This window comes from Solanum dulcamara, chromosome 6, assembly GCF_947179165.1.
Source record: "Solanum dulcamara chromosome 6, daSolDulc1.2, whole genome shotgun sequence".
NCBI classification, from domain to species: Eukaryota; Viridiplantae; Streptophyta; class Magnoliopsida; order Solanales; family Solanaceae; genus Solanum; species Solanum dulcamara.
The window spans coordinates 71677961-71688989 of record NC_077242.1 but is presented as its reverse complement, the minus strand read 5'-3'; the positions used below and the strand labels follow the sequence as shown (position 1 = coordinate 71688989).

At 30.9% G+C, this 11029-nt stretch overlaps 1 protein-coding gene across 1 annotated transcript; it reads left to right on the top strand.

Moving 5' to 3' along the window:
- Positions 1-4138: 4138 nt before the first annotated feature.
- LOC129891400 (uncharacterized) lies at positions 4139-8887 on the top strand. The gene is made up of 3 exons (XM_055966748.1): positions 4139-4469; positions 5486-5712; positions 7543-8887. Exon 3 carries the CDS (start codon positions 7569-7571, stop codon positions 8688-8690), a length of 1122 nt encoding a protein of 373 aa, XP_055822723.1. The 5' UTR covers positions 4139-4469; positions 5486-5712; positions 7543-7568; the 3' UTR covers positions 8691-8887.
- Positions 8888-11029: the final 2142 nt, after the last annotated feature.

Below are 11029 nucleotides of genomic sequence, written 5' to 3'. Positions count from 1 at the left end.
ACTATATAATTGGTTAATCAACAATCATTTGAACCAAATACGAATCACTCCAACCTTAATCGAAGGTTTAAGTTGAGCTAAGCCTTGAAAATTGAAAAGAATCTTGTTTAGAAAAGCATTTTTCCTTTTAATGAATTTTATGTGGTATGAAACTTAAATTAGTTATTTTCCATAAGCGCGATAAATTTTGATAGTAATGTTTTTTTAATTTTTTAAAGTGAAATATATATTTATATTCTATTACAATGTTCATAGCTACGCCTTATTATTCAAATTATGGCAAACACCAAATAAAAATAAAAAATACTTCTGAATATTTTATACATGATCAACGCACGAAAAGAATCGTTCGCCTCTTGAGAAAGCTTTATTACATAAACTTGCCCTTAGCCAAACTAAATATTTGACCGATAGTTACAACTAGCAATGTAAAAATTGCTCAAGAATCAATGTGATCTTAAATAATAATAATAATAATGAGTACTACAATAGTGTTTTAATTTTCACAAAATTCAGTACTACCTAACCTTTTAATTTTGTCCTTTAACTTTTGTTTAGATACTAAAACTATGATAACGTTCTTATTAAATAGATAAACGTACGATAAGTGTTTTTATTTGACACTTTCACTTCAATTTTTTTTTAGAAATTTGCTTGTGTTTTCGAACTTTCACTTTTAATTATGCACAATAACTCAATAAACAATAAAATTTCATGCATATGCAAATGTATATAATTAAAGGATGAATATTTGTGTGATTAATTTATCTATTTAATAAACGCTTATAAACACATATATAATCTTTTTCAAAATGTAAGATGAAAATGTCTAAAATAATTACTTTATCATATGTTCACGTGCTTATTCAGAATTGTAGATTTATGGAGTATGCTGAATATTGACTAAAATATTTTGATAATGACAACTGTTTATTTGAGAACCAAATTCACTTATAAAACATGTACATTTGACACATGATACTTATGTCAAACTAATGTACCAAACTCAAAAGAAGGAAAGAGTTCCTAAAAGGAAGGAAATGAACTCTAAAAGGAAAATCCATGTGAAAGTTGGGTCCTTAAGGAGCTATGTGTTCTAAAACAAGTAAATCAAGGGCGGCAGCTACAACCTAATCACATACACATATAAAAGAAATTGCAAGACAAATCGTGTGTCAATTGCAATCAAAGAAAAGACTTTCTTTCTTACGAGAGTGAAGAACAAAGTAATAACTTTCTTGAACGAATGTTCAAGTTATTGTTAGTTTCGAGTTTGTAATAGGACTTGTTTTAAATTTGATGAGGTTGTGAGAATCGTAAAAGAAGAGAGTTCGTCTTCTTTGAAAGTAGATAGAACATTTAGAGTTAACTGTTGGGTTGATGTACTAGAGTTAGTCCCTTAAATCATAGAGTTATAATCTGAAATTGCTCATTAAAGTTAGTGAAATTGTTTGAAAATTCTGCACATCATAGGTCATAATTTTTACGTTTTTAAGCAAGAAAGTTTTTCACAATAAATCAGGTGTTGTTTACTTTCTATTCTAATACAATTCTAAAAACCAGGTTCCTAGAAAATAGCAATAGTTGGTGCATAGCCCCCAAATAAGCAAGCCAACAGTAATTGTCATTTTCATATTTTTAGATCCACTAATCATTAGTATTATATTTGGAAATCAAGCAACAAAATACAGGTACTATTATACTATATAATATATACTATAATTAGGGAATGTAGTTGCGCTTCGTGTGAGCGTTAAAATATATATGTTAGAATTAATTTTCTTTCAAATTAATTATATATTTATTATATTATATTATCCGACCTTATTATTATTTTTTGATTTAATTGTACAGAGGAGGGTCAAAAATACTCCTCAATTTTTGTTTAATAGCTAGGTTTACTCTCTGTTACATGATGCAGATATTCATACCCTCGTCGTGCATAAACTTATCACCCGTACTCCTCAATTGGAAAGAAAACTCCAAATCAAGTGAAGTTATTTGTTTTTCTTTAAAAATAACTCATCACCCAATTTTAACTCATATCCGACCATCGAACTATCTTAACCCAAACAAATTAAATATATGTCTGACCCTTCTAAGTTTACCTTGTTATGAGTAGTAATGATAGCCATGACTGCACTTGAATATAATGCAAGTTCGTTATGTTTTAGTATTTGAATAAAATAATATGACGAATAATGCAGGAGCATGTAAGGATTCTTTTATTCTCCATTAAAACGAAATATGAAAGGATGTGTTATTTCATTGATGTGTATTTTGAAAAGGTTAGCCAAAAAGTAGACAAACTTATAACGACATATTAGGATAATTTTTTACATTAAAAGTAATATCAAAATAAGCTAAGACTTTTTCCTAAAATTGAAAATTAATTATAGAAAACATAAAATGAAGTCTTTCATATTGTGAGTTGTGACTACTGGTTAACAAATTAAATAAATGTGAATGTTCATTTTTCTTTACGCCTTTTCATTGCCTTCATAATTTTTCATTGCCTTTTTATTGCAATAATAAATTGAAAAATGGAAAAAAATATATCAAATAAAGAAGAAAAAAAGATAAATAAATTTCTTGGCCTTAGAAAGTGATCATAGTGTCTATGCCAAACTTTAATATTATATGTAGATTTAGAGAGAAACAAAATAGATGTATTCATGTAAATTAACAATTCCAAAAAAATCACAAAAATTAAAATAAAATGTTGCAAAGACTTAAATAATAATGATATTTAGTCTTGAATTTTGCTCCGAGATTCCTTTTCTCCAACAAGACAGCAAGGAATCAAGACATGGTCTAACGAATTAATTAGCACACTCTTTCGGAAGAATTGTATCTGCTCCACACCTTTATACTTGAAATAAAATCCCTCACACAGTTACATCTATAATGACAACAGGACTTACATTATATCATTAGAACATGACATTTAAAAGAATAGCAATTATAGGAAGCTAAATTAGAACTACAACATGCTATTCTTATTTTTCGAATAGTAAAATTTCATCACCATATACGCCTCATTTTGATAAATGAAATTGAATACCTCATGAATTTTTTGAAGTATTCCAAATTCTTGATCTTGATTCATATTGAAATAATCTAATAGAGTAAATGAAATCTTCAAAAGGTTAAAATCGCAATATATCAAGGAAAAGAAAAATTGAGAGAGCATAAACTATATGATAACAAATGAAAATAAGTTACAGATACACCTTTGGCTTCCTTGAAAAACTTAGCACACCTTTTTTCTCCATTCTTGTCACAAGAAAAGAAGTGTAAAATTAAAAAAGAATAAGCTTGTAAATGAATTTTTGATAAAAATGAGAAACTACAAAATTATGAGAATTTTATTAAAATATAAATGAAGAGTGGAAGGTAAAAAAATTTGTAACCGATTTGAAATTATAATGATTAATTAGTAAAACTCAATTAATAGGAAATAAATGTGATTGGAATTATGACCTCCCCTCCTATGGCTTGCGGTAATGATTATCAGAATTTAAGAAGTGTTTTATTTTTTTTAATAAATGAAAGAAATATGAGAGAAGGAAGAGGAAGGGTCTTAGGTAACTTAATCTATTAATAGTATTAATGATGAAAGTAAAAAAATATTTTTAATTTTCTGCTATATTTTATGGAAACAAATTAAATGAGATTGATTGAGACAAAATTAATGGGAATTTTTTTTATGGTAATAAGTAAGAGCGATAAATAAGATATTTTTATTTTTAGAAAATTGTAGAAATAAAAGGTGTAATATTTAATTATGATAATAAAAATGAGAGATAAATAAGTTTTTTAAAGAAAATTATAAAAATAGAAGGCAGAAAGAGGAATTTAAGGAAAAGCAATTAATTATAGTAATAGTGAAGAGAGATGAAAACTAATAAATTGTAATAATGATGAAGAGAGATAAAAAAAAAAGATATTTTAAATATTTTTTTCTTCTTTTTTTTTTCCAGATTTTAGAGATAATTTTTTTAAAAAAAAAATCCAAAAAATTGACAAAAAAAATAAATGATAATCCTGGAGGTGCCACGTCATATTTCTATTATCCAACTTTATATATATATATATATATATGTAAATCATTTTGATTGGTGTAGACTATAGGCCTTATCATGGCAACCCATGTACTCAATCCCCACCCTTTTCTGCCATTTTCAAAGCCTGTTTAACCAGTCCTTCTTCTCCTCTCCTCTGTTTGTCACATGCCATTAAAGATCCCCCAAAGCGTTTCCTTTTTATTTTTTTTTCTTCTTAATATGCAAAATATACAAATATGTTTGCATAATAATAATTACCCATCTCATATTTCTTTGTGAAAAAAATGATATGGTAGCCATTGACATATATAAAGATTAGTGTAGCAATATTCATATTGACAATTTATTCTATAGTTTGGCCTTGAAATCTGGTTATTTCAGTCTCTTCAGCTCAAATTAAAGGTGGGTTTTTTTAATTTAAAAAAAAAATCATTTCCTGTTCATATTTAGCTTATTTCTTTTTGTTTTGTCCATTTTTTGAATCTTGAAATCTGATTATTATTTTTTTCAAGAAAGATGTGTGATTTATTTGTATAGGGGTTTTGTTGGTTTCATTTGTTATTAGTATATGTGGTTGAATGGATTTTAGTATGCAAAATTTCAACTTTTTTGGTAAAATTTGTGTGTGAGCCTTTTCTTGTTATGGAAATATTAAGTCAGAGTGGTGAAGGGAATTTAATGATGTAAATAATTTTATCCAACATAGTATCATCTTTGCACTTATTAAAGACACCTAGTCGTATATTCTGCTGTTTATTGACTTTATTCTGGGGAAATAAATTGGCTGCATATTCCTGATTAGTTCTTCACTTATTAAACACATGTATAATCGAGCCGAAGTTCTTTCGAAAACACATGTATGATCTTCGTACACACCACTCTTCCTCAGACACCACCTATGGGATTATACTGGATATGTTGAAACACAACTGGTATATTCTGCTGAGTATTGATTTCTTGGGAAAATGATGAATATTTTTTCACTTATTTAAAACACTCCTGGTTTATTCTGCGGTATATTGATTTCTGAAAAATTGTTGTATTTTCAATATTCATGATCTTTTTCTCAACATTCAGGATGTAGAGTAGCTTTATCGGTCTTTGTTTTGAAGGTCTATCAGAAACAACCTATCTACCTGTGGAATTACATTGGATAGTTGTTGTTGCTGTTGTTGTTGTTATTGAGGATGTAGAGTAGCTTCTAGCAGAAACACCTTTATGACCATGTTTCTTGTTAGAATGTTCTGTCCTTTCGACGCGTCTTTTAATCAGTTTGTTGTGTTAAAAGAGGATGATTTTTTCAAGAAAATGAAGGATGTTATGTGACCAATCCAATTTGGTTCAAGAATTTGATGTCTGACTGGTTTCTTTACAAGAGCCTGATTCATAAAATTGTTTTGCTTTGTCACTCATTGCAGGGGAAGCATTTGGATGGAATTATTTTCTTGGAAATTGCTTGTCAAAGTTGGGACAAAGATCCTAGTACCTTAATAGCTTCCTATTAGAAACTTTTGCAGGCCTCCGTATGAGGCAAACCTTGCCATAGAAGGCGTCGGAGAGGCTTGAAGATGGATCTTATTAGTTCACTTCTTACTAAATTTTGTCCTGATTTTGGCTCCTCCAACCTTAAACTTTGGTACTTGTGGTAAGCTGCAAAACTCCATGTAAAAATAAAAAAATTCTATTTGCTTATTTAGTCTCGAATGTTAGAATAATCTAGGTCCAAGTCCCAGACAACTTCATGTTTAACGCTTAGTGGGAATACGTGAATTGAGTGTCTTGAATGAGTTGGTCCTAATGGAACCAAGGTAAAAAGGCAAGATTGGAAGATATGTTTGTGTCAAGAGTGATAGTGTGACTAGGGGTCAGAGTGGTCTCATCGAGATATCCAAAGAGGTTATGGTCAGGGGCGGAGCTAGGGTACTAGAAGGTGTTGTCGAAATATTACACTATATATACATGGTCAAAAATATCTTTTACGTATATATAGTATATATTGAATTTACTTTTTTATATTTTGAATCCCCTTGGTGAAAATTTTGGTTCTGCTACTGGTTGTAGTCATACATATCCATGGAAAATTGAGCTTTCCATATAAATCTCTATTGAATATTATTATTGTAAGTGACTAAATAGAGTTGCATCAACTTAGACGAATCCTAATTGAAAGATAAACATAAGCTAACTACTGGACTAGTGAGTAGCCTTCCAATACCATTTACTTCTTCATGTTCCTGCTGAAATTAGTAATGGTACAGGGCGGAGGCTTTGGCTGAAAATTACACTGTTTATACATGATTAAAATAATTTTTTTTATATATATAGTAGATGTTGAACTCCTTTTGCTTCTTCGTGTGTTTACTTTTCATACTTTGAAACCCCTGAGTGAAAATCTTGGCTCCGCCACTGATAATGGGGAGACATAGGTATTGCGTGAATATATTCTAGTTGAGATACTGTTTTCTCCCCTGCTTGATTGTATTTTCAACCATTACAAGCTGTTTTCATAAGGCTCCTGTCCTGAAGGATGATTTAGACAAGTGTTTGACAAATTTTTTTCCGTAGTTGTGACTTATTTATTTGCTATTTCAAGAAAAGATTTTGGTCTTGGGTACTATGTAGTATATTTCTTCCTTTCATTTGCATCTTGTGGAAGAAGTAAAAACTAAATTTTGAGGAACTGTGATGGGAGGATTTGAGAGGTTTGTTTCCTAGCCGTGCTGGAACCAGGATTTATACTAAAGAGAAATATAAAGAGGTAAACACACGAAGAAATTAAAGAGATTCAACATCTTCTATATATACACTGAATAATTTTGACCTCAGAGATATAGTGTAAATTTTTGACAAACTGTACCCCTGTTTCCTAGTACAAACTATCAGATAGAAAACAAACTATACTATTTAGGGGTCGTTTGGTTGGAAACAAGTTATCCCAGGATTAATTATCCTGGGATAACTTATTCCACCATGTATTTGGGATAACATATCCCATCACTATGGTATAAATGGTGGGATAAGTTATCCCAAATTTGCCAACCAAACAAGACACTAAAATTTTATCTCTGGACTATTTATGTTTATCCCTTACACCAAACAACCCCTTAGAGAGGATTGCCTTTTCGATAAAGCTCAACAGAAGTTCTCTTAAGTATCTCCTTTGGTAAGACTTCAATATATCTACTCCATTTTTTTGTTTTATAGAACTCAATTGCATGTGAATTTGTGAGCAATATACATTCATCTGGAGATCTAGTTTCCATTTCAATAGATTTGCAGGCATAGTACTTTTCTATGTTAATAGATGTCTGACCTGGCATAGTACTTCAATGTATTATTTGTTGGAATAGATAATACACAAATGATCAGATGCTGATGTAGTTAAACGGCTGCCTAGAGATGGAAACAGAATTCCTAATTCACATTGAAATGTACAATGATTCAGGTTTTTCCTAACTCATCTGAATATGTGCAGACTATAAAACTTTGAACCATGAGAAGATGTTAGGCAAACTTCTGCCGTGGTCTCGGATGGCCCCAAGACATTCCCGCCTTATCTCCAGACGATCTCATGGAAAAGTCCTTTTTGTCGTGCTCTTGATACTTGTACCAATGTTGCTCTTTGGCATTTACCTCCATTTCCATAAGATCTCCTATTTTTTCCGCCCACTTTGGGACAAACCTCCACCTCCATTCGAGCGTTTGCCACATTATTATGCTGAAAATGTTTCTATGGATAATCTTTGTCGCCTACATGGATGGACCCTACGTCCTGAACCACGTCGCGTATATGATGGGATCATATTCAGCAATGAGCTGGACTTGCTTGAAATAAGGTGGCGTGAACTCTCTCCCTATGTTACGAAATTTGTCATCTTGGAAGCCAACACCACTTTTACTGGACTTCCAAAGCCATTGTACTTCTCTGACCATCGGGAACAATTTGCATTTGCTGAGGATAAGATTGTACATGGTGTATTTCCTGGCCGTATTGCATCCCCTGAGTTACATGAAGATCCGTTTAAACTAGAAGGACAACAACGCATCGCAATGAACAGGTTACTTCATGCTGCTGGTATCTTTGAAGATGACCTTCTCATAATGTCAGACACTGATGAAATCCCAAGCCACCACACTATTAAACTCCTTCAGTGGTGTAACGGGATGCCTCCCGTGATGCATCTTGAACTTAGACATTACATGTACTCCTTCGAGTTCCCTGTTGACTATAGTAGCTGGCGTGCCAGTGTTCACATTTACAACAGGTGGACGAAATATAGACATTCCCGCCAAACAGATGTTATACTTTCTGATGCAGGGTGGCATTGCAGCTTTTGCTTCCGGAATCTGCAAGATTTTGTATTCAAAATGACTGGTTACAGTCACGCAGACAGAGTTCGACGTAGAAACTTCCTAAAGTATTCTAGGATTCAGAAGCTCATATGTGAGGGAGCTGATCTTTATGACATGTTACCTGAGGAGTATTCTTTTCAAGAATTGATCAAGAAAATGGGATCAATACCTCGATCAGCATCCGCGGTTCACCTTCCATCACACGTCATTGAAAACGCAGATAAGTTCCGATTCCTTCTCCCAGGAGGTTGTAAACGATCACCACGATGATACTCACATGGTAACTTATTCGTCTTGCTTCACCTGCTAGTTTTAGGCCTCAGGGTTGTTTTTCCACTCAAATTTCCAGATGTTTTAGCTGTTATAAGTTGAGTTTTTTTTCTTCTTTGTTATGAGAAGGATAGGTTCTCTTACCTTTGCAATCTATGCAATACACATTTTACATCAAAATGCTTGTCAAATGAAAAGTTCTTTGCTAAACTGCTATAGTTTTGTGTTAATGAATCCCACATTTGAACTACAACTCACACTTCAGAAATATTAGAGAGAAATATATCCCGTGTAATCCCACAAGTGCGGTCTAGAGAGGGTGTTGTATACACAATCTTACCCCTACCTTTAAAGAGCCTATTTGCAATAGTCCCTCGATTGAAATAAAGCATATCAAAATTCAAGCAAATAAAGAAGATATAATAGTGATGAAATCATGCTGAAAACAATGAAGAAGAGAATAAAAGCAGCAACAAATAATACGACCATTGAAGCATATGAAATAACATGTAATACAAAAGTGGAAGAAAAAGATCATAAGAGAGTAATAATAATAATAACTCAACAAAGTGTTGGTAAGATTCTCCGGGAGTTGAACACAAAATTGGTTATATCCTTAAAATTGATGATTTTTTTTAACATGTCAATTGTGGAACAAGTGGAAAGTGAGTTGTTTTCAAACGTGCGCATATACACACTATCTCTCTCGATATGTTTAAAATATCTCGAAAAGATATAAAGATAGATGAAATTTGTACCCATTATCACGAAAGAACAATGCATGCAATTTATATTCGATCCACAACTTACAAAGATTGATCAGTTGAACACTCTCTCAAATTTTATAATTTGTATATAGGGCACTTGCTAAGTTTCCTCTTCTAATTTCCTTTATTCATGTTACCTAAAGGACACTCAAGTCAACCCTTGTTGATTAAGCAAATAATATAGTTAGTGGATTATTTAACAGCAAGTCACTAGTAGGAAAGTGTCATTTCATCAAACAAGAAAAATGATTCACTTTAAATATGTAAGATTAGAATGAGACAAGTTGCATAATACTTAATATATAAGGTTGTTGAGGAGCATTAACTTTTGTGCTAACTATTTGTACTAATAATAGTGTTACATTAACCACCAACCCAAAGGACCTAAGATTAAAAAGGGAAAAAAACTTACCCATTATTATAAATAATAATGAACATGCTCCGTTAAAAAATAACCTTATAACATAATTAATGACAATCAACAATAACAAAAATAATAATATGAGCAAAAACAATACGGTAATTACATACTCAAACTTGTTATCGATTCAGGATAAATTATAACTCATTAAAAATAAGTTGTTCTTTTTTCTCAAACTTGTCACTCAAATTATAACTCAAACAGTCAAACTTGTCACTACATATTCAACAAGACATTAAAAACAATAATAATTTAGGTGGAGGCAGCAATAAACAATTCTTTTGTATAATCTTTCCATATTTTACGAACAATCTCTTTCCGGCAAACTAATATTATAATAGAATTGGTTGTAGATAGATATTAAGGGATTAATAGATTATGGATATTTTATAAAATATAAAAAATTGGGTAATTTTTAAAAATTTCCAAATACTAGAATTTGGCCCAAATTCTAATTTTTTTTAATAGAAATTAGAAACTGAGGATGTTTGCCAAATATATTTATCAAATAATAACAAATTATATGTCAAAACACTAATTTCCAATTTTTTTCAAAGTTTTTTCAATAAGTTCAAGTCTTAACTTATCACATGATGGAACAAAATTACCTTTGTTTAGGTTCACGTAATCTTTTTAAAAATATCGAAATACTTAAGTTATTAAACATGTAGTAGTAAAAAAATTTTCAAAACTTGAATAAAAATTTAAACTCATATTTTTGTAGCAAACAATCAATATTCAAACATGTGAATCTTTTCAAAATCAATTCTTCCGTAAAGGAAGCAAAAGAATTTTCACCTTTTGAATGAATGGTGTAGGGAAGGCCACATACACACGTACTTTCATAAATATCCGCAATATATTGATTTCTGTATCATTTTACTTGATCGCTATATTAAAATAAATATCTTATTTTAACAAATTAATCTTTCGAAAACAGCCTCTCTATCTCCATAAGATAGTGATAAGGTCTGCGTATATCTTACCTTCTCCGGATTCCACTTGTGAAATTTCACTGAATATATTGTTAATGTTGTTTTGTTTAACAAATCAACATGGTTATATTATTTATGACAAGTTCTTTACCACATAATTTAAGACTCAATTTGACATATTGATATATTGATTATCACTTTATAAATATGCTAAAC

Excerpts from the sequence above, each read along its gene's own strand:
- LOC129891400 (XM_055966748.1), top strand. The coding sequence starts at position 7,569 with ATGTTAGGCAAACTTCTGCCGTGGTCTCGGATGGCCCCAAGACATTCC.